Source organism: Lepidochelys olivacea (genome assembly GCF_965140295.1).
Source record: "Lepidochelys olivacea isolate rLepOli2 genome assembly, chromosome: 5".
NCBI lineage: Eukaryota > Metazoa > Chordata > Testudines > Cheloniidae > Lepidochelys > Lepidochelys olivacea.
Window position 1 is genome coordinate 101,378,128 of NC_140415.1, and position 23,855 is coordinate 101,401,982.

Genomic DNA, 23,855 nt, shown 5'->3' on the forward strand with positions numbered 1-23,855 from the left:
ACGAATATAAGAATCAGTTTAGAGTTAGGTAATTAAATGACCCGCCAGCTCCTCGTTATTTGAAGCCTGTGATGTTTCCCAAGGTACATGAGAAATATATATATATATTCCAGCACCTGGTGTTTATCAATCATGAAATAAGTGTGATCGTTTCACTTCAGGACTGCATGTTGCAAACCCAGGATCCAGATATATAAACTGTGGGATGCTTTATACTTATTTGCGTCAAGGGAAAAGAGTCAAATATGTCTATCAGGTATTAAAATATCCCATTGTGTGATTGACAATCCCATGTTTTATTTATGAATTTATTTCATTTCAGGGATTCTTTTCGTAACTCTAGTTTTAAGAAATACGAAGCCAATTCTTCACAGAACATCTAAGGACTGTCTGCTTCAGAAAAGAAAGATCCATTTGCTGTGGATCAGCTATGAGAGGATACTCCAATGCTCTGCAACCTGGGAAACTCTTCTCACAATGTAACATGTACATGTTCTCAGCCGTTCGCACTGAGCGTTCAACGAAATGTACAGGACCAAAGGAAAATGGGGATTGGGCGGGAAAGAGGGTGAAAAGGGGGTTGACTTAGGCTGCTTTTGTATTTATTATAAAATATTGTTCAGAGAATTATGAGGGATAGATAATTGAATAATTGACTTTACTGTGCAGGGGCCAATCACTGTTTACAAAGAGACAGAACTTCCTGGGGTTTGACTAAAGTGTCAAGAGAATCAGTCCAGTATGCCTAATGGACACTGGAGAATGTTGCCCATATAGGTTCCTGTTCTGGACAGCACTTAAGCATGACCCACAGGACTGCCACACAGTCTGAATGTTGAATGCATACTTAAATGCTGTCCTAAACAGGGAAGAATTTAAATGTGTGTAAGTGCTTTACTGAATTGAAGCCCTAGGAAAGAAGTATAATGTTTACAGTAAACTTTGCTCACTTATTGTACTCCGTGTATCACAGCAATCTGTGTACATTTTTAAAATAGAAAGGACTTTTTCTTACAAGTCTTCTCACAGTGAAGCTTGAAAGGCAAGAAACAGCAAGCAGTAATTTCTGCATAACTTGCCTATCCTCAAAGATGGATCTTTTTAGGATTGTTTTTGTTAAATATGTGAGCTACTACTCGGTGAGACTAGGATTTTTTTTAAGCAGTGTCATGTTTAGTAAAATTGACATTAACAGTATAGGGCTAAACTATAAGTGATACAACTCTTAAGTACACAGTGGTCTTTTAGAGAGCTCTCTGAAAAGAGATGAACTACAGGAGTGCATGGTGAGGATTGCCCACAATGCATTTCATCTTTGTGAGGTTTTAAGACATAATCATAATTAGCACTTAAATATTTATAATAAATAAACTGTGCTTTGCACGTTCAGAGCCCTGTACAAACATTAACTAGTTGATCTTCACAACACCTCTATGAAATAAGCAAGTATTATTATTCCCATTTTACAGATGGGAAAGAGAGAGAGAGCAATATGCAGTGACTTGTCCAATGCACCTAGTGAGACAGTGTCAAAACCAAGATTTGAAGGCAGGAACTTCTGTCTCCCAAAGCCACACACTCAGCCATGCTGACCACGTGGACTCCCTTAATTCTTATTCTTTTAAATTAAGTTCTATGGAACCAGTAGTGGTGCTCTTTAAAGCATCAGGATTTAATGGTATCATTCAGTTTTACATCATCTTGGTAATTTTTTAGTAAAAGATTCACATGGTTGTGTGAAATAGAAAAAATACTTTAAATAAAAGGCTGTCTGCTCGGTGAATAAAATACGAATTTTTTAAAAAAATAAACCAAGGTTTCTCCCTCATACTTTGTTTTCAGAGTCAGAGCCAGTCAAAGCATTTCAGAAGGGACAGTGGAATTTCTTTAAAACTTATGGAGCATGATTCTCATTTACACAAGGACCCTGCACACTGCTTTGCAGTGTAATCATAAATTATAGTTTGGCTGCTGGTTCCTTTGTTTTTAATGTCATAAAAGAACTGAAAGCATTTGGACCCTTCATGGGCATCTCCAATCTTGCCATTCTGAAAATGTGTACGTTCCCCCAGCATTTACATCAACAGCAGAGCACAGATATGTGGAAAAGTTCAAAGGAGTGTTTCTGAAGTTATTTGTGGCAAATCCTGAGATTCACACCAGGATAGGAAGAGGAATGGGTTAAATAAACACTGGCATTTGTACTGATGTATAAAAACAAACTATTGTGCTGTAAGACTATTTCGCCTCCCTCCCGCCCCCGCCACGCCCAGAAAATTCAATATTTCCAGAGTAGGTGCGCTGTGCATCTTGAAGCCAAAGCATCTGAAGTACGTAAGTAAACAGTCTATTAAATTAAAAGCCAACAGATGCCTCCTGAGAGTGGCTTTCCTTTAATTAAATTGCTTTGAAACATTTACAGACTAAACAGAAGGTTAATTTCCCACAGCATGCTAACTATGGATTCTTTGCATGCCACAACATTGTGCTTTTATTATTGTTTTTAACACCCTTTTCTGAAAGATGATCAAAGTATCTTCAAGCTCACAATCCACTGACTCCACGCCCCTTCCTCCCCCTCATCCAGCTTCACTGATCTCAAGATGTTTATCATTTACAGCTAGCTAACGAAAACCTCAGGTAATCAAAAATGGGAAACCTACAAATATACTGCATACTGATTGAATTGTGTGCACTGTGTTTTGAGTGTCTAAGTGTTTCATATTGTGTGGTCCTGTACAATGGGTCTATTAGTCGAAGAAATACTTTGGAAAAATCTACAATAGTTAATCAGGGCTAGATTTTGAACCCCTTCCTCACATTGGTGAGCTGTTAATTCCATGCATAATCTCATTGCTCACCAGTGTCAGTAAGGGTTTCCAATTTGCATGTCATCCCTTGCAAAAATGAAACACGGTGTGCATATTTAAGAGCTGAACTGTGTAAATTGTAAAAGTACTGAGTTCTGATATTCCATTTTGCAATAAAGTGTAAGTTTCAGTAAAAACGGAGAGACGCAGTTGTGTTAGAGTGCCTTGTATCTTATCAGTGTCCCCTTGAAACAAAGCTTGACTAGTAACTAACTTTTCATTCTCTTTATGGAAAAAAACCCAAACATTTAGGGTAAAATCCTGACCCCAGTGAAGTCAAAGGGGAGTTCTGCCATTGACTTCATTGGGGCCAGGGATTTGCTCTTGGGGGGTACAGGTACGCTATAGAATCACAGATTCCATTACGTGGTTTTCATGGCTGTTATACACCTGCTGCTTAGAAGAGTGACTTGCTTCAGGCTTCCTTACTGGCTTCCTTTTTAAAACTATGCTTTAGTGCCCATGAAAGGAGCCGGACTGAAAGCCCTTGAAACTGCAGTTCCTGCTCCACTGAACATACTGCGGGGGGAAGCAGCAGACCCAGCTTCTGCATTTTGGCCCATCAATGCTGCTCAACATTGCTCTGGGAATTGTCTCAAGGGTGGGGAGTGGAGAGAATGTAGCCCAGTCTCCATGTTCATTCAGTTCTTGACTAATCTGGTGGAAGAGCCAATCAGGGGCGAATGGAGTTATAGTTCTATGATGTGGAAACCTTTTCAGAAGGAACTTAGCAGAGACCAAACTCATTTCACATAAGCTTTGCAACAACCCTCAGATACTAATGACTTTCAGATGCATTCACTATTGAATTAGTGATTTGAATAAGTGATCTTGATGTGAAAGATACCACATCCCACCCCACAAAAAAACCATGCAGACCTTCTCCATTGCTTATTTTAATGCAAACCCACCTATATTTAAAAACATGTTAAAAGAACCACAAAATGTAATCCGTAAAAATGAAGTATTTTCTGCCACTGTGCATTGTGCCTGTGACAAGTTACCACATTTAGCACGTTTGCACATTAGCAGATAACAGCAATTGTGGCCTTCCCTAATAAACGGAATAGACAAAGTGAATATTTTTATATGCATTTTTGTTGTAGCCATGTCAGTCCCAGGAGATGAGAGACACAAGGTGGGTGAGGTAATATCTTCTATTGGACCAATATCTGCCATCCTTTCAAAAAGGAAAGTGCTTCCACAAGAATTCCTTGATCCTCTCTGGAAGTCTCTAGGAAAACACGGAAGGTAAAACTCAATATTTCCAAGGTTCAAAAATACCAGAAAACCATTTAAAAACAGTATTTCCAGTCTTCTTTATCTATCATGAAGAAGGGAAAAAAGGACACTTTTGTCGCTCTCCTTTGCCAGTCACCTTTAAAAGAACTGAACAACTTGTTTTCAGGTATCAAGAAAATCTGGAAGTGTTCTCCAGGGGTGTACTGTGTCTTGGTTTAAACACTCAATCTGCCCCTTAAAAAGAAAAGGAATACTTGTGGCACCTTAGAGACTAACCAATTTATTTGAGCATGAGCTTTCGTGAGCTACAGCTCACTTCATCGGATGCATAAAGCTGTAGCTCACGAAAGCTCATGCTCAAATAAATTGGTTAGTCTCTAAGGTGCCACAAGTCCTCCTTTTCTTTTTGCGAATACAGACTAACACGGCTGTTACTCTGAAATCTGCCCCTTGAAACTAAGCCCCTGGGGTGGCATTTTCCCCCGCTGATAGTACCAAAAAAATGAAGGAGCTGGCAGCAAGAATAGCTTTACAATAACTAAGCTGATGTTGCTTGCTTCAAAAGTTGAAGATATCTCAGCAGTCCGGATCTATGCCATCTTTGCTCTAATGTCATATTTCTGGCTTTAATGGTTGGAGAATAATATTAAACCAACCGGGTCTAAAAGATTTCCAAGAGACCTGCTTATGTAATGGTCTCAAACAATTGACTAAGTACGAACAAAGTTCTCGTAATCCACAGCAGTCTGGGGAGAATAAAACCAGCCCTCAATACTATTTAAAACTGAATGTTCTGCTGGGATTGTAAAGAAATCAAGTTGCCCCTATGGTCTGCAGCATTTTTTGACAAAAGCTGCTGCTGAGTAGAAGAAAACCATCCATAACGAAATAAATAAATGAGTGATCAGAAGGCGAAAGTTAAAAACAAAGACTGCAGCACAATGACATCTGCGTTAAGGCCAGATTTATGTGCTGAATACACCCCACTTACTAGGCTGCATGTGGCATTCCATACCAAAATAAGGGTTAATTTACCTTAAGAGAGACTGGAAAGAAAAAAATTGCCCTTTATGATGTGTGAAGAAAGCCTCTCATTAAAACAAATTGGAAATAGCAGGTCCTGACTTCCCTGTTTTGCTGGATGATTCCTTAAAAGACTGGAGAACTGACACATAAAAGCAACAGCAAAATAGGCTGACGTCCTGAGTGTAGATTTGCTATCACTCCATTGCCGGAGGAGGGGACATTGAGTCGATGAGCCTGAATCTCTAGTTTGTTACCCCCAGTGTATGAATGGCTCTGTGCTACCCAGAAACATGAAATGTCTTTGCATCACTCCCTTTTGAAGCCATTGAGGTAGGGAATTTACTGGGGATGTGGCCTGGTGGAGACAGCATGCCCAGAGCACTAATGTGCTCTGGTTATTTTGTGCTACTGGAACGGCCTGTTGGGGCATCTCTAATGTACGCTAGATGCCAGACAAACACCCCAATGGGTCCAAAATGAGAAGTGTGAAGTTGACTTAAGCCACCATTGCATCCTTTTCCCTTTGTTTTTAAGCTGAGTGGAGTGGAGCTCGTGTGGAATGGGAGACCTGGAACCCATAACTGATACTTTGTCTCAGTCTCTCTCCCTCACTCCACTGCTGCGCCTCTCTCAGTTGAGGGCTGGGAGCAGCGCAGAGTTTCAGCTTATTCTGTTTTCATCCTCCCATACAAGTTCTCATGCTGCCCAAGGATTCCTCTACCAAAAAACATGATATTCCTGCTGTTTCCACTTTTAGTTTACTTTCAAACTTCTCTTCTCCTGGCAGGTGCTGCTGTGCTGGTGACGTTCCAGATTGCAGCCATCTGTGGTGGCCTGGGTACCAGAACTCTAATCACAGCCCATGATGTCACAGATGGATTCATTGTGCCATGTTGTCACTAACCCAAGTGCTAGGAGTATTTCAGGGAGGGAGGAAATTGTTTTTGAAAGGTATGCTAATCCTTATTTAATTGCTGACTGGCCCCTCAACCAGATGAATAGGACTAATTATCACACCCTATTACTGTGGTTATAAAGTTGATCTTAGCTCAGTTCTCAATGTAACTTTGCAGTTCACCATTCAGTCCAGCCTGTCTCTGTCTGGGGTTAGAGAGCTCTACATTCCCCTTACCAACATCATGTTCCCCACTTGCATTCACCTGCTACGCAATTTACACCCTGCTACTGTACACTGCTGTACTGACATTACCCTCAGACCAGGGCACAGTAGTCACTTACCCTCTGTGAATCTACAGTGAAGTGGAAGTAAAAAGGCTGAGGGAAAGACTCCTCAAGCAATGATAAACATGGGAGAGACGGCTTCCCATTGATGATCCTTTGGCACAGAGTGTTTAGCAGCACTGCAAGCCAGTGAACTCAATGCCTTGGAGGGTGTAGGTAGGGTGTCCTGCCTCACATGGCTTAGTAGTGATCCAGGTGGGCTCTGCTTAGCGTCCTTTGGTTTGCTGGAAGGCAGGTCATTGTAAGGGCTTTGGGGAGGGAATGTAGACTGAGGAGGAAACAAAGACATTTTCAAACCCTCTGTGGGACACAGTAGCACTCTGGGGAGTATCTACAATTAGGAAAACATCTCTTCCCAGCGGCATCATTGAAATAATGAAGAAGAATATTGAAATTCACTCATATGAGTCCCAAAGAAACCAGAGAGGACTGTACAATAGCACATAGAGGAGAAACAATAAATAATGTGCACACTTTAGTGATTTACTGGAATGGCAATAGAGAATCTGCAGATACTCAGTACCACCGTATCTGGGCTCGATTCATTCCCATGGCATAAGAGGTGCAAGGGGCATCTCCCTAGGCCAGACTGGCACTGATGGAAAGATTCACTCCTACTGCCTGCTCTCCTTCTTTCAGCTAGTGTGAGGCATCCTTAAGTTCCGCTGGGAGACCCAAAGGATTGCTCCCTGCAGAAACGGCTGAGGGAACATGGCAAATTGGACCTTTCCCACTTGCCTGGGCCGTACCATCTGCCCAGGCATTCCACCTGCCTTCATTTGGGTGGGGCTGGTGCCTGGCAGATTTCCAGCAGGAGAGAGGACGTTGTGGCAATTTTCTACCAGTGTAATCATCTCCCATGCAGACTTCCTGCTGCTGGGGGATTCCACCAGGGTTTATGTCAGCTCTTAAAAACAGAAGACTTGCCAGACTCGTTCATTCCCATGATCCATCTAGTGCAGTTCCTGTCTCTGAGGGTGACCAGCACCAGAAGCTTCACAGGAAAGCGCAGGAACCCCACACAAGGCAAATGTGGCCTAAGCTGCCCCTTCTCACCCTCATCCATACAATGCTGCTGTAGATCTCACAGTGATCTGTGGGGCACAAGCTTCTCATACTTCAGAGCTAATCTAGTGGCAGCTTCTTTCAGGGCAGGTTCCCACAGATCTACGGAAAAAAGGAAATGAGGAATCTATTCTTTTCTTGGTTGGTTTTTTTGGTTTGGACTTTGGTCAGAGGTTAGAACTGAATCTTCATGATTGAATCCTAATTACCCAATATAGGGTTCCTTATTTATTGAGCCCGTAGTGGAAATCAATCAGTAGGAAAGATTGCCCAATGCACCACCCTTTTAATTAGTTTTTTCTTCAAGAAAGGCCTTCTCACCTACTGATATGTAATGAAAGAAATGTTCTGATGTAGTGTTATCAGAGTCCACTTGTGGATCTAAAGCTGGGATAAAGTTTGGGAAATCCTGTTCTAGAAAGATGAACAACAGCTTGATGAGCATGATGAATTAATTGGCCTTAGTGAAGGCAATTTATCAGTTATACAAACTCAACATGTCTATGCACAAAGATCCCTGCCAGCTTGGGGTCTGGGTGAAAATGTGCATTTTAATCTGAGAATTCCAAAATACCGATATTTGCTAAAGAGCAAGAATGGTAGGAATGGTAGGAAAAAGACCAAGGTGATGGTGGACTTTTTCACAGCTTGATAGCGAAAAGAAACAGTGAATATGAAAACAGGAGTAAAATACTGGGGGAAAAAAACCCCCACAAATCCTGTGAAGATTCTAACCATTGTTACAGAGTTAATTCCTGGGATAAGAACTTATTGTACATTCAGAGCAAATGTGAGGAGGGCTTTAAACTAGGGTCACCGGGGGGAAGGAGACCAAAGCCCTGAGGTAAGTGGGGAAGTAGGATACCAGGAGGAAGCATGAGCAGGAGAGCGCAAGAGGTTAGGACTCCTGCCTCATACTGAGAAAGCAGGAGGATCAGCGAGCTATCTTAAGTGCCTATACACAAATGCAAGCAGGGAAACAAGCAGGGAGAACTGGAAGTCCTGGCACAGTCAAGGAATTACGATGTCATTGGAATAACAGAGACTTGGTGGGATAACTCACATGACTGGAGTACTGTCATGGATGGATATAAACTGTTCAGGAAGGACAGGCAGGGCAGAAAAGATGGGGGAGTTGCATTGTATGTAAGAGAGCAGTAGGATTGCTCAGAGCTCCAGTATGAAACTGCAGAAAAACCTGAAAGTCTCTGGATTAAGTTTAGAAGTGTGAGCAACAAGGGTGATGTTGTGGTGGGAGTCTGCTATAGACCACCAGACCAGGGGATGAGGTGGATGAGGCTTTCTTCTGGTAACTAACGGAAGTTACTAAATCGCAGGCCCTGGTTCTTCTGGGAGACTTCAATCACCCTGATATCTGCTGGGAGAGCACTACAGTGGTGCATAGACAATCCAGGAAGTTTTTGGAAAGTGTAGGGGACAATTTTCTGGTGCAAGTGCTGGAGGAACCAACTAGGAGCAGAGCTCTTCTTGACCTGCTGCTCACAAACTGGGAAGAATTAGTAGGGGAAGTAAAAGTGGATAGGAACCTGGGAGGCAGCAACCATGAGATGGTCGAGTTCAGGATCCTGACACAAGGAAGAAAGGAGAGCAGCAGAATACGGACCCTGGACTTCAGAAAAGCAGACTGACTAGCTCAGGGAACTGATGGGCAGGATCCCCTGGGAGAATAATATGAAGGGGAAAGAAGTCCAGGAGAGCTGGCTGTATTTTAAAGAATCCTTATTGAGGTTACAGGAACAAACCATCCCGATGTGTAGAAAGAATAGTAAATATGGCAGACGACCAGCTTGGCTTAACAGTGACATCCTCGCTGATCTTAAACACAAAAAAGAAGCTTACAAGAAGTGGAAGATTGGATAAATGACCAGGGAGGAGTATAAAAATATTGCTCAGGCATGCAGGAGTGAAATCAGGAAGGCCAAATCACACTTGGAGTTGCAGCTAGCAAGGGAAGTTAAGAGTAACAAGAAGGGTTTCTTCAGGTATGTTAGCAACAAGAAGATGATCAAGGAAAGTGTGGGCCCCTTACTGAATAAGGGAGGAAACAGTGACAGAGAATGTGGAAAAAGCTAATGTACTGAATGCTTTTTTTGCCTCTGTCTTCAAGAACAAGGTCAGCTCCCAGACTACTTCACTGGGCAGCACAGCATGGGGAGGAGGTGACCAGCCCTCTGTGGAGAAAGAAGTGGTTCGGGACTATTTAGAAAAGCTGGACGAGCACAAGATGCGCTGCATCCCTTGGGGGGAAGGGATTTGAACATTGGCCTGCGAAACCCAGGGGTTTGAACATTGGTCTGCGAAACCCAGGATTGTGAATTCAATCCTTGAGGGGGCCATTTAGGATTCTGGGGCAAAAATTGGGGATTGGTCCTGCTTTCAGCAGGGGCTTGGACTAGATGACCTCCTGTGGTCCCTTCCAACCCTGATATTCTATGATTCTAAAGGAGCTGGCCGATACGATTGTTGAGCCATTGGCCATTATCTTTGAAAACTCATGGCGATCGGGAGAGGTCTGAGATGACTGGAAAAAGGCTAATGTAGTGCCCATCTTTAAAAAAAGGAAGGAGGAGGATCCGGGGAACCACAGGTCAGTCAGCCTCACCTCAGTCCTGGAAAAACCATGGAGCAGGTCCTCAAGGAATCAATTCTGAACCACTTAGAGGAGAGGAAAGTGATCAGGAACAGTCAGCATGGATTCACCAAGGGCAAGTCATGCCTGACTAACCTAATTGCCTTCTATGTTGAGATAACTGGCTCTGTGGATGAGGGGAAAGCAGTGGATGTGTTATTCCTTGACTTTAGCAAAGCTTTTGATACGGTCTCCCACAGTATTCTTGCCAGCAAATTAAAGAAGTATGGGCTGGATGAATGGACCATAAGGTAGATAGAAAGCTGGCTAGATCATCGGGCTCAGCGGGTAGTGACCAATGGCTCTATGTCTAGTTGGCAGCCGGTATCAAGCGGAGTGCCCCAAAGGTCGGTCCTGGGGCCGGTTTTGTTCAATATCTTCATTAATGATCTGGAGGATGGCGTGGATTGCACCCTCAGCAAGTTTGCAGACACCACAAAACAGGGAGGAGTGGTAAGGATAGAATACAGAGGGACCTAGACAAATTAGAAGATTGGGCCAAAAGAAATCTGATGAGGTTCAACAAGGACAAGTGCAGAGTCCTGCACTTAGGACGGAAGAATGCCAAGCACTGCTACAGACTAGGGACCGAGTGGCTAAGCAGCAGTTCTGCAGAAAAGGACCTAGGGGGTACAGTGGACGAGAAGCTGGATATGAGTCAACAGTGTGCCCTTGTTGCCAAGAAGGCTAACAGCATTTTGGGTTGTATAAGTAGGGGCATTGCCAGCAGATCGAGGGACGTGATCATTCTCCTCTATTCGGCATTGGTGAGGCCTCATCTGGAGTAGTGTGTCCACTTTTGGGCCCCACACTACAAGAAGGGTGTGGAAAAATTGGAGAGTTCAGCGGAGGGCAACAAAAATGATTAGGGGGCTGGAGCACATGACTTATGAGGAGAGGCTGAGGAAACTGGGATTATTTAGTCTGCAGAAGAGGAGAATGAGGGGGGATTTGATAGCTGCTTTCAACTACCTGAAAAGGGGTTCCAAAGAGGATGGATCTAGACTGTTCTCAGTGGTAGCAGATGACAGAACGAGGAGTAATGGTCTCAAGTTGCAGTGGGGGAGGTTTAGGTTATATTAGGAAAACCTTTTTCACTAGGAGGGTGGTGAAACACTGGAATGGGTTACCTAAGGAGGTGGTGGAATCTCCTTCCTTAGAGATTTTTAAGGTCAGGCTTGACAAAGTCCTGGCTGGGATGATTTAGTTGGGGATTGGTCCTGCTTTGAGCAGGGGGTTGGACTAGATGACCTCCTGAGGTCCCTTCCAACCCTGATATTCTATGATTCTATGAAATGCAGAGTTCTTCTTAAAATGTTCCAAAACAATTTAAAGGGAAAGAATACATGGCCATCTTAATTTCCAGAGTCCAGTGAATATACACATAATTTTAGAAATAACTGCATCCCTACTAAATCAAACCCTCTGCAAATCACAGTCTGGATTTTGATAGGATTCCTTAAAATCACATTGTCCTGTGCACACTAAAACACAAAATGTTAGAATGCAGATGCTCCTATTGTCAGACAACTGAGAAGAGATGCCAAGCAAAAGTGGAACTTGACGTAGGGACTGAACCTTTCCATACAGCTAAATGCACACTGATTATAAAGTTTAGTGTTTGATGGGTTTTTCACCCTTCTAGGGGCTTGGAGCCCTGGGGAGTGAAATTTTCTCTTCAATGTTTCAACAGTGAGTTCTAGATTAAATCTAGATCATAAGAATCTGGAGGACTTTCCTCCAGAACCTTATAGTAGTTAAACTTTATTTTGCAGGGCAGGGGGAGGGGAGCTAAAATATTGATAGTACTCTTTTAAAGATAGGAAGACAGACAGGAATTACATTCCACCTAGTAAATAATTTCTGGAGTTGCATTCCTGTGCACTCATGCAAAAATCAAGTACAATGTAGAGTCACGAATGTGCATAAGCCTAATGGTGAGATCTGAGATAGGATCTGGCAAACTGCACAATTTACCCTCAAGCACTGAAAACCCAGATACTAGAAAGCCAGCCATATACTAAATTTCACGTCCTTTTGGATTGAATGACAGGCACACACATGCAGCTCTTTAAAGCTAGCCACAGATATAAACATTGAAACAGCGTTCAGGGAATGCATTGGCTTCTTTTGTGCTTGTGAAATCCCTCCTATTAAATTTACATGCAGAAACATAAACCTTGCAGTGTACTTTACCAGTGGAGTGCGGTACTGGGGCTGGAATATAAAAGGAGATTAAGTATACTTTCAGAAATAACTGTATCCTTAAAAAGCAAGCAATAGGAAAATGACCAAAGCTGGGCTTAGAGGCTCTTAGCTTTGGAACTATCCTATTGTTAAGGTTCTCCACCACTGCCCTACACATTGTGCAGTCTTTTACACCTGTGCAAAGTGAATGTAAAATAAGACACCTCATTTGTATTATATTAATACTTACGCAAGCCTGCTAGGTGAATGCGAAGATATTTATTATCAGCCAACGATACTGAGGGACCCGTTCCCACTTACCCCTTTCCGGTGCTTGTGGCACAGGCTAAGGAGGCTTCAAGCAATCTTTTTATTCCCTAAGCCAGGCTCTCAGCCCCAGCTACAGCGGCTTAGCACTGCAAAGCAACCACAAAGCTGCCATAAGGAGCATCTGAGGAGTCTCCTGACCAAAGCCATCTGCTGGTAGTCTAGTCCTGTCCAACCCAGCCCTCACATAGGGGGAGTGCTATGGCAGGAGAGGGTGGGGTGGAGTGGACTGCAATCTGCTTCACCTGGTCCCTGGCAGCTGCAGTGATCTCTGCGGCACTGTTACAGCTGGTGGACTTAAAGTAAGCCAGGACTGGGGGAGAAAAAGGATGATTTAGACTCCCCTTTACTCTCCTCAACTGTCCTGGGGATCTGCCCAGGCCAACTGTTACTTTGGAGGCCGGAGAGGCATCCCCTCGGTGTAAGTTAGAGAAGTCTTAAGGCTGCTGTAAATTGTTTATTGTTTCTCAGTCCCTTAGGGTTTTGGAAAGCAAAGAATAGCCATAGCACAGTGTGCTCTAGCTCTACCCCTGCCCTGACTGTGCCCCACCCCATGCTTCTACTCTTTGCCCTTAGGCCATTCTGAACACTGCCCCCTGGTATTGGCTGGGAGCAGGGCCCTTCTACCACCTCTATGCTAGCCAAGGAGGTCCTTTGCACATGGGCCATTTCTACTCCTTTGTGTTGCCATAGTGGCATAAAAGGGCCCGAGGGTGACTAAGACTCAGGCCCTCACACTTTAAGCATCACTTAACAATGCCTTCATGTAAACTGTATGGACTATTCAGCAAGAAATTGCATTCAAATCAAGTTAACATTAGAACATAAAGCAACAGAGGCCTGGAAAGTGCTAAAGACAAAAGAGCACTTTTGAAATTAAAGGAAATTAACTCCTGCAGTCCCATTTTTTATAGCTAATCTCATCTGTCTCTGTCACTTTCTTCAGTAAAACAACACACCAAAAGGTAAATAAAAATAAGTCTTTCATAGCGATCATAAAACACACGGTTTATCTAACATCCTCTCTAGTTTCTAAGATAAACATTGTGTGTGTTTAGCCTTTTATGTGTATTGTTTGTAACTTATACTTTAAAACTAACACAAAACTTTGCCAAACCATACATAATATTTACATGGATCTGATCCAGTTTATGGGGAACTATATAGTCTCTATTTTCAGCATTAGATTCACTTACTTCTGCAACTGCATAGAATATCAATTACTGTTATTGATTATCTGGTCTACCCAGCTGTCTAGTGTCTACCCATATTAGACATAGGGCATGCGTGTGTGCCATCTAACTATTTGAACCCTGAATGGGTCATTAAAAAGGACTGGCTGACCTTCTATCAATGGCAAATTGGAGAAGACCCAATGGAAAATCCAGTCACCAGGATATTGACACCTACCAGCCAATGACCCAGAGGGAGATGGATTTCCCCACCTCTCCTCAGGGAAAGACCCCATCTTGAGAACAAAGGACTGGAAGGGGTGAGGTGGGGCCGGGTAAGTGTTAGCTTCTGGAGGAAGCTGGGAGTGCTCTCAACTGAGAACTAAGGTAGAGAGATTAAGGTCTGGTCTACTCTAGAAAATTGTCATCTTAATTACATTGCCCAGTGGTGGGCAAAATCCACAACCCTGAGTGGCGTCGTTAAGAAGACCTAACCCCCTATGTAGACAATGCTAGGCTGATGGAAGAACTCTTCCAACGACCTAGTTACCGCCTCTCAGGGAGGTGAATTACTTATGCTGATGGGAGACCCCCTCCGGTTGCCACAGGTAGTGTCTATGCTGAAGAACTACTGTACTGCTGTAGCATTTTAAGTGTAGACATACCTGAGAGACACACACAGAGCCTGCAGATGAGGTTCACTACAGCTTGGCTGGGGCTCTGGGCTGACTAGAATGGGCTACATTTTAACCTTCATTTCTCTATGCTAACCTAAGGCTTCCAAAGTTGTGCTCCAGCTGATTAATAACCCGCTGGTTTTGAAAACGTTGAGTGTCACTGTAAATGCTTGGTGTGGTGCTCTAATCCCTGGAAAGTGTACGAGCCTTTACCAGGAATCTGGTTCAGTTGGATTTGCTGAACAGAGCTCATAGTGTGAAGCAGGTGTGCTGAAGCCCAGAGATTCAGTCACAAGAAGCGGTGAGGCCATGTGACCTACCTTTGGGGGTCTGGCACATCACAGGGTTCCTCCAAGAGACTTTTCCAATGCTGGGGGCATAGCTCTGATCATGTGGAGCTGTGACACCAGCATCCTGGTCCATAGGGGAAATGTATTTTATCTATCTTCTTTTCTAGCATGCCAATGGTGTGCTCAGTCCTGTAAAGATTAGAGAGGAAGATAGGGTCCCGGCCCCAATGAGCTTATACTTTCTAAAGGCCTGATCCAACTCTTGCTGGAGTCAGTGGACACACTCCCATTAACTGTAGTGGGCCTTGGCTGGAGCCCCAAATTAGCCATACAAAACAGTGCAGGCACATAAGCACCAGGTGCAAAGCCTGCTGGTTTTGCTCATACAAGCAGTGATTGCTGAAAGATGACAGGATTTGACCTTACAAGACCAAATGCACTTTAGTGCAACCTGCATGGGGCATCTGATGGTGGAAAAAGAATAAATGAACAAGTACTTCTTTCTTTGGGCGATCACGGAAAGGTGCCCAGGAGAAGGGAGGTTTTTAAGAAGTAATTTGGAGAGAGGGCAGTGGTTTGTATAGATAGAATATGACTAGTGTCTGTCAGTGGTCGTTAGTTCTCAAAATAAGCAGTGGGGCTGCAAGTAGCAACTCCTTGGCTCATATTTTACAACTAAAAGCTGGGACCCTGTGGCGAACATGTTGTAGGAAAGTGTTTGCCTGGGGAATACGGGAGATTGGTGGGAAGAAAAGGTTCCTTTTTCCCTCTCCTGCACACTTTCAGTATGAAAAAGTAGAACACTCCCAGTAAAGTGTGGGGGGTGGGGGGAGGGAAGAAATAGGTATTTATCCGTGTCACCTCTTTGCTGTGTTCTCCAAGTCCCAACCTCTACCAGCTACTCCCCCTCCACACCCCCAACTAGGGTGACCAGACAGCAAATGTGAAAAACTGGGACAGGGGATGGAGGGGTAATAGGAGCCTATATAAGAAAAAGACCCAAAAATTGGGACTGTCCCTATAAAATCAGGACATCTGGTCACCGTACCCCCAACTAATGTGCCCACCAACTCTTTCATCAATTGGTTGCTCCCCCTTGACAAGCCAACATATTCCCTTGGCTTAGCTCAGAAGGTGCCCAGACCTTATCATTTCCCTCCAACCCAATCCAAACCCATCTGTCATCTTAGATCTCCTCCTCCTCCCCATACGTCTGCTGAGACCCTCCCTCTTCCAACCTATGCCCCCCCAACAGAGAACTCTCCTCAGCTCTGAACCTCTCTCACCCAACACTCCTAGTCCAGGAACATCTCTCCCCTTATGTACATGCCACATACAAGCCAGGCTCTGAGACCATGTTTATACATTGTTAAATGAGCAAACAGAACAAAACAAATGCAAGTGCAATAGAGACTCTGACAAATAATTCATAGCAAGATAATTCATCTTGTGTAGCCCTCCCCCACCTCTTCAGGCTGCTTGCAGCCTATGTTGTAGAGCCAGGAGTCCCCCGCTGGCCCTTCGATGAACTGCAACTTGTAGTTCCAACGCCTCCCCCCACCCAGAGTCTCCCAGTGCCAAGGGTAACTCAACTACATTACTCTGCTGTGATATTGGTGAGGCTTAGCCTCATTAGCCTGTAATGACCAGCCCGGCCCTGATATGCGTCAATGATTTAAGAATACATATTGTCCCTAATGCTTGGGGCTAGCCTTGTTCTGTACTACCTTGTGTCTGGGAACTAAAGTAGCTGTGCTTCCCTATGCCCCAGAGGCCAGTTCAGGCCCAGGTGTAAATTAGATCAGCTTCACAGCTGCTCCATGCTGGTAAGGAATCATTAGTGTAGGGTGCTCTTACCACACCTCCCCTCATGTCTCTGCTATCCCCCACATATCCCCTCTGCCCAGGGGCTGGGATGAGTAGAATAGAGCGGGCTCTGCTATACTAGTGCTTCCTCAGATGAGGATTCCCCCATGTCAGGGAAATCTTCAGCTTCTTGTTTCATGCACTTTACAAGCTCTGTGTGCTGCCACAGTGGTGCAAAGGGGCTCTGGGGTGGGCCAGAATCTGGTCCATTATACTCAGATGCAGAAAAAGAACAGCACTGTCTATTATATGAGTCTGTTCCTGAGCTCTTGTGAAGGCAATGCTCCAACTGACTTCTTCTTAAATTTCATTCATTTAAACTGTCACCTGCTGACTGCTTCTGAAAGAAAGGATTGAAAAGCAGAAGAAGGAGGCGGGTGTTGTATCTGCCTGCTCTGCTCCTTGCTCCAACAAAGGATAAAATTAGATTGTAAACTCTTTGGGGCAGGGACTGTAGGTTTGTTCTGTGTTTGTACAGTGCCTAACACAATGGAGTCCTGCTCCGTGACTTGGGCTACCATCATACAAATAATAAATAACGTTAAGATTCAGTTCATTCATTAAACTTAAGGCCTGACCCTGCCACTCTTACTCATGTGAGTAGCCCATTGACTTCTTCTGGGTTACATGAATAAGGCCTGGAGGACCAGGCCTGTGTTTATCTACTATTTGGGTTGAACAGTTGATGTTAAGGAGCTGGCTGTTTCTCTGAATATATGTTTCTGTTAGCAGTGGATTTGCAGTGCAGGCTGATCACACTTATGTCAGCATTTCTTTTCTTAAGCCCCAGTTTTTCAGGGGTTGATAACTCATCCATAAAAAGGTGTCCTGGGCTGAAGCTTGGCATAGAGATTACTCATGTAAGTAAGAACTGCAGGATCCGAACAAAGTGTCAGCCTGGAACTGTTCTAAAAATAGGTGCCGCTGATTTAAAATGTATAATGTATTTAAGTAGGGTTTTTCTTGGGGGTTTTTTTTTAAATAAAAGCTTAATGGTTTGCGAGATGACTTGTGCCTGTATAACATCACACCAGCTTTACCTATTAAAAATAAACACCAGTGTGGTTTTTAACGTCTAAAAATAGTCTAATGGGTTTGGGGAGTTTGAAAACAAAACTGAAAATTATTTAGATGGAAATACTTTCATTTCGGGTCTGTAAAGCCCCCCTTTTATAAAACCAACAACCAATTTAAATTTGGAGCCTACAGTAGTAGAGTGTAAAATGAGTGAGTGTGTAGACTTACTCAGATCCTTTCTGCTACATTCTGGAATGAATGCTAATTGAAACAATCCAGACCACTCTCAGTTCAAAGGCTGCATTAGTTTTCAGGTATTACAGGTGCAAAAACAGCTGAAAAATTGAAGGATTTCCAGTGAATCCTCAGAAGAAAGGTAGAAATAAAATAGAGAGCGAGAGAATGAAACAACCAGGGAAGGTCATGAGGTGTCAAACACTGACACTGAAGCAGAGAGAGAAGCCCAAAGAGATTATATGTGCAGTGCAACAGTTGTGTCTTTTTGTGTTGTGAAATAACATGCCATGGCCGATCAATGAGCAACATTATGCGTCCAAATCTGGAAGGAAAGACCAAGTGTCCTCAAACTGTTGGCATTTGTTGAGTCTATTGTGTGCCACTTGTTCCAGGCTTGTGAATTCACTTGTTAACCACTCAAAGAGATTGTGGAATCAGAGCTATAAAATCAGTCTCTCAGCTATCAGAAAGGCACTCTGAAGCTATTGATCTGAGGAGCTGAGAGGCACAGCATAATACAGGAGCAGTGAAAGGAACTATGGCATCCATCCACACTGAAATTTCAGGTTGGCTACCAAAATGCTGAAGAATACAAAATAAGTGAATGCTTTTAAAACTGTGGCCTTATTAGCTGAAAAGGGATTTAAAGACAGTTTTTCTGGCCAACAGAGTTTTGGCACAACAGTTTTAAGACCATAGTTTTAAGATGTGTTATAGATTGAGATTTTCAAAGCACTGCAGGGGATATAACCACACATTTGCTCTACTTTGAAAATCTCAGCTAAATACTCCATCTGCTCCCTGCTGAAAAGGAAATACCAAATACTGTCGTCAACAGCTAGTCCTAGCTGGCAGGAGGGCACTTTGCTTCTGATCTGCAAAAACCCTTGCACTTCACAGCGAGGCCCCCACAGCATGCAGTGAGGAATCCTGCCCTGGCTGACAGGACTCCCTTGGCACAGGGCATGCTCTTGCTGTGCCAGCCATGTCAGGATTTGGAACTTGATCCAAAACCCACCGAAGTCAGTAGACTCCCATTAATTTCAATGGGCTTTGGATCCATCTTTTAGCCCTTTAATGGAGGGAAGACTTCCTTATCTAGATTACAAATATGTTTTAGGCAATTTTTCAAGGATACTGTAGTTTTATTATAAAGATCAATTTGAACACTCCTTTTCCCCACCCACCCCCAAATGATTATATCCAAATGATCTCTCTACATCCAGTCCATACAGCAGTGAGTCCTAAATTAGACATGCTGAGATTCAGAACCTCGTTGTTGCCAGGGGAGAATGAGTTGTGCTCAGCATTTTAGCCACAATGGCAGGTCAGTCTAGTTCGAATTGTCTCAAGTTAGCACCCCCACAAACTCCAGCATGCTTTATCTGCAGCTGAGTCATGGCTCAGCAAAATTTTTTCCTACCTACCCTAAAAAACAGAGAAAAAGAGAGAAATTATCTGTACAAATGAATGCTTCGCTGGCAGAGGCAAACACATCAGCACAGATGGGAAATAGTTTTTAAACAGTCTCTTTTGAGCCTTATGACCAAAAGATCACTACAAAGGAATGATCAGTAAAAAAATGAAACCTACTTCATGTGCCACTAATGATAACGGGTTCTAATACCTCTTGACACGTGTATAGCAGCATTTCTTTCTAGGATCTCAAAGCACCTGACACACGTTCCCAAACTAAGCCCCATAACGCAGCTCAGTACATGCAGCGCCGAAGCTCGTGAGTGGAAATTCTGTCCGTTTGTTAATATTGCAAAAAGTAAATTGCAAAACATTTTATTTAAGATGCTTGAAAGAGGGCGAGCACCGGGCATGCTCTGAATAGATATAAACAGTAAAGCAAATAAACATGCCTAGCAGGTATCATTAGCCCCACGTTACAGATGGGGACACCAAGGCACAGAGAGAGTGATTTGACCAAAGTCACACAGAAAGTCAGCGGCAGGTCTGTATAACTGAGCTGAACGATCAAATCCACCCAAGCAACACCCAGAAGTTCAGTCCTCTGCTTTGTTGGCATCAACATATCGCCCTCTCACTCTTGTGACTGAATGCCCCTGGTCTGAGCTAGCGCTCCCGCTGAGCGACTCTGCCCCTAAGCCAGCGCCCCCGCTAGGCAGCCAGGTCTCTGCCCCTCCGCGCCGCGCACCGCCGGGCTGTGCGGTCTACGCTCAGCCCCAGAGCCCGGCTCCCCCCGCCCCGCCGGAGCCCCAGCGGGGGAGGAGGGTTGCATTGTTGATTTGGGGCAGCGCGCAGCCGCAGTGCGGGCGGCCGGCCGCGGTGCCTGGTCGCTGGTACAAAGAGACACGGGAGGGGGGTTTGGAGGCTGCCGGGAGGCGGGTGTCGCCGTCTGGGGGGAAGCCGCGTGCCTCATGCGTCCCCTCCTCTCTCCCGTCCCGCCTGGGTAAGGTCCTTGCCGGACCGGCGCGAGGGATGCGAGCGGAGCGGAGCGGAGAGGTGAGCGGAGCGGCTCCCTGGGGATCGCTCGTGCCCGTGGGTCTGGGAGGGGTCCAGGCTCAGCAGGGCAGCGCTGAGAAGGGGGAGGAAACTTTGTTAGGACCCTTGTCAGTGTCAAGTCTGCTCCCCGCCCCGGGCGCGCAGAGTTTTAATCCCCTTCGGGGGGTGGGGGGTCCCCAAGCAAACTACCTTCCTCGGGGCCGGGGGCGCCAGGACGGTGCAGCCCCAGCGACTGCTCTGTGGCCGCTGCTTTTTCCCTCGCCCCGGGGCTGGGTGAGGGGGTGGTTTGTGGTGCAGCCGGCTGGCTTCCCCTGCCTGTGCCCTGGCTTGGGAGCAGGGGGAGGAGTGGGAGGAGGGGCGGCGTGGGGTGTCTGAACCATCTCCCTGGGGACATTTCCTTGGGAGGGGGAGGGTGGAGCAGGGCCGGGGCTTTAGTTGTGCCGCTGCATGGCCAGCCCCCGGCCACAGCACGTTGCTTTGGGTTCCCCTTCACTTGACATTGCAATGGCCAGGGCTTCCCTCTCCCTCCGCTTCCTGGCGGCTCTCCCCTGCCCAGCGGGTGGGGGAGGCTTTGGGTCCTGCAACATCAGTGGTATGTGGGGTGGAGGAGCTCATCACTGTGAGGCCAAGGTGATGGTCTGTCACCCTTCTGCGGGGGGCAGGATCCCTGCTGGGTCCGGTTCAGCCCCTCCTTAGCACACCTCAACCAGCACTTTAGGCATAGTTAGAAGCTGTGTGGGATTATAATGGGAGGTCTGGTATAAAGGACTAGTTGGGAGCCTGTGGAAACGTGGTGGTACAAGCGTTAATTTCTGTAGCTGATAATGTAATAACTAAATGCCAGATCACTTGCACATTAGCTTGGGAAGGGCTGTCGGTTGCAGGGAGTCTTGCTTGAATAAGTATAGTGGAGGTGGGCCCTGGTGCTGAGTTTGAAGCAGAGCTGGATGTCCCCCTGGAAGTAAGTCACTGGCAGGGGACTCCTTTTCAACGTGACCCTTGTTGTAGAGTTGATAGGGCATTCAGGCCACAACTGCATTAGACTCTTACGCCCCCCCCCCCCAAGCCCAAAAATCCTGCCATTGCCAACACCAATGACGCGTTCCAGTGGAGATAGGCCACTGGTGTATGCCAGCAGTCAGCACTATGGGCCAGATTTTCAAAGGAGTTTAGCTCCCATTTAGTCACCTGAATAAGAGCCAGCTTTTCAGAAGAGCTCAACACCCTGCAGAAATTGTGAAATTTATGGCCAGATTTTCAGATGAACATAGCTGAGAGCACTTTCGAAAACTTAGTTCTGCTTGTGGGTGCTGAGCACCCTTGAAAAGCTTGTCCTCCATCCTCTAGTCCAGTGGTTTTCAAACTTTTTTTTTTTTGGCGACCCAGTTGAAGAAAATAGTTGATGCCCGTGACCCAACGGAGTTGGGGATTTGGGGTGTGGGAGGGGCTCAGGGATGGGACAGAGGGTTGGGGTGTGGAGGTGAGGCCTGCAGGGTGGGGCTGGGAATGAGGGGTTCAGGTTGTGGGTGGGGGTCAGGGCTCTGGGCAGGGGGTGCAGGCTCTTGGGAGGGGCTGGGGATGAGGGGTTTGGGGTGCAGGAGGGGGCTCTGGGTTTTGGGGGGGCTCAGGGCTGGGGCAGAGGGTTGGGGTGTGGGAGGGGGTCAGAGCACTGGGATGGGGGTGCAGGCTCTGGGTTGGGGATGAAGGGCTTGGGGTGCAGGAACGGGCTCTGGGTTTGGGGGGGCTCAGGGCTGGGGTGTGGGGTTGGGGCATGAGCTTACCTTGGGCAGCTCCCGATCAGCGGCACAGCAGAGGCGTTAGGACAGGCAGGAAGCCTGCCTTAGTACCACAGATCACGCTGTGCCCTGGAAGCAGCCAGCAGCAGGTCTGGCTCCTAGGGGGAGGCTCGTAAGCAGCTTTGTACTGTTCTCGCCTGCAGGCACTGCCCCCAGCTCCCATTGGCCGGTTCCCAGCCAATGGGAGTGCGGAGCTGGTGCTCGGGATGGAGGCAGTGCATGGAGCCCCATGGCACCCCTGCCTAGGAGCTGGACCTGCTGCTGGCCGCTTCCAGGGCGTAGCGTAGTGTCAGAATACGTAGGGACTAGCCTGCCTTAGCCAGGCAGCGCCACCGATTGGACTTTTAATGGCCTGGTCGCCGGTGCTGACCAGAGCCGTTGCGACCCAGCACTTACATTCCACGACTCAGTACTGGGTCGCAACCCGCAGTTTGAAAACCACTGTTCTAGTCCTGCATTGAGCATAGTTAGGTGATGTGGAGTTTGGTCTACACGTTATTATTATTTATTATTATTATTACAGTAGCTCATAGAGGCCAGGAGCTTGTTGTGCCATGCACTGTACAAACTTAAAGACAGACCATGTGTCAGTGAGCCCTGTTACCACTGCTGCAGCTCCACTGGTGGGAAATTTTAGGGGGAAATGGCTGGTCTCCAATAGCCTTTGGTTGCTGAAAATTAACTTAAAGCACCATCCTCAGAGGGCGTTTAATTGCACTTAAACTGAAGTCTGAGTTGTTAAATCTTGATTCCAACACAGTTAGACCTGTTCGATGGGTTGTGTGTGTAAAGATGACGTTTTGCCCAGGTAAGCCTGGACCAGAATACTGTTCCTCTTCAGAACAGACTTAATTTTACTTATTTCTGTTTCAGTAACACTCACAATGTGCTAGCCACTCAGAGAGACAGTCCCTGTTCTGAAGTGCTGGCAAAGACAAACAGCATTCAAAGGGAGCGGGGGAAAAAGGATACAACATAAAAATGAAAATTATGTATTTAAAAATCAACAAGTCCCAAGTGCCCCTCAACTTACCAATGCTAATTGGTTTCTTGGAGGATTCATGACAGCAGTGGCTCTTGAGGGGGAGAGGATAATGGTATTATGTATCTCTTCAGAATGGGCATTCCATGTGTAAGGGGGTGGGGGAAGAAGGTGTGATGCAAGTGAACAAATGGGAGTGCTTGGTCCCACCTACACAGGCTAGGGTGTTTGTCAGCATGGGTATGTTTAAGCCACAGTTAAACTTGTGGGTCCACGTTTTCAAAAGTGACGAGTAACTTTGCCCCCATTTTTGGGTACCCAACCTGAAACACCTTAAATGGGCCTGACTTTCAGAGGGTGGGTGCAGGCTAAAAATCAGGCCCCTTGTTAGGCACCCAGAATCACAAGATACTTTTGAACATAGTGTGTGGGGCTATTGTGTTACAAGTATATGTTTAAAAAGTATTTCAGGTGAGCTTTAAAGCTCTAGTGTAGACAGTGCTTTACTGTGACTGCCATGTTAACAGAAGTTTGACTTTAGGTAAAAGCTAACCGTTTTGTTTGTCTCTTGTAAAGCTAAGACCTGTTATGGTTGTGATTTTTATTTAAAATGAGAGCTCTCTTTACATGTTTTAATTAAGAGAATAGCTTGTCTGGCAATTCTTGTGCTTAGTCAATCACCTTGGGTCTTAGCTAGCTGAGAAAGGTGGCATGCCAATTTGCTAATTGAGAAATCA

The 23,855-nt window shown here is 45.5% G+C and overlaps 2 protein-coding genes across 6 annotated transcripts in view; both read left to right on the forward strand.

Annotated features, from left to right (window-relative positions):
- The window catches only part of DOCK8 (dedicator of cytokinesis 8), a 138,434-nt gene extending 135,429 nt beyond the window's left edge, over positions 1 to 3,005 (forward strand). The window contains exon 48 of the mRNA XM_084629548.1: positions 323 to 3,005. Coding sequence (XP_084485674.1) covers positions 323 to 383 — 61 coding nt within the window. The 3' untranslated portion in view covers positions 384 to 3,005. The remainder of the gene's footprint in view (positions 1 to 322) is intronic.
- Positions 3,006 to 20,157: 17,152 nt separating this feature from the next.
- KANK1 (KN motif and ankyrin repeat domains 1) overlaps positions 20,158 to 23,855 on the forward strand; it is a 170,650-nt gene continuing 166,952 nt past the window's right edge. For 4 of the 5 annotated variants that reach the window (XM_084629551.1, XM_084629550.1, XM_084629549.1 and 1 more), the window contains exon 1: positions 20,159 to 20,340. The gene's annotated coding sequence lies outside the window, so the exon portion shown is untranslated. Of the gene's footprint in view, positions 20,341 to 23,855 lie in introns of all 5 variants that reach the window. The other variant, XM_084629554.1, reaches the window with a different exon arrangement.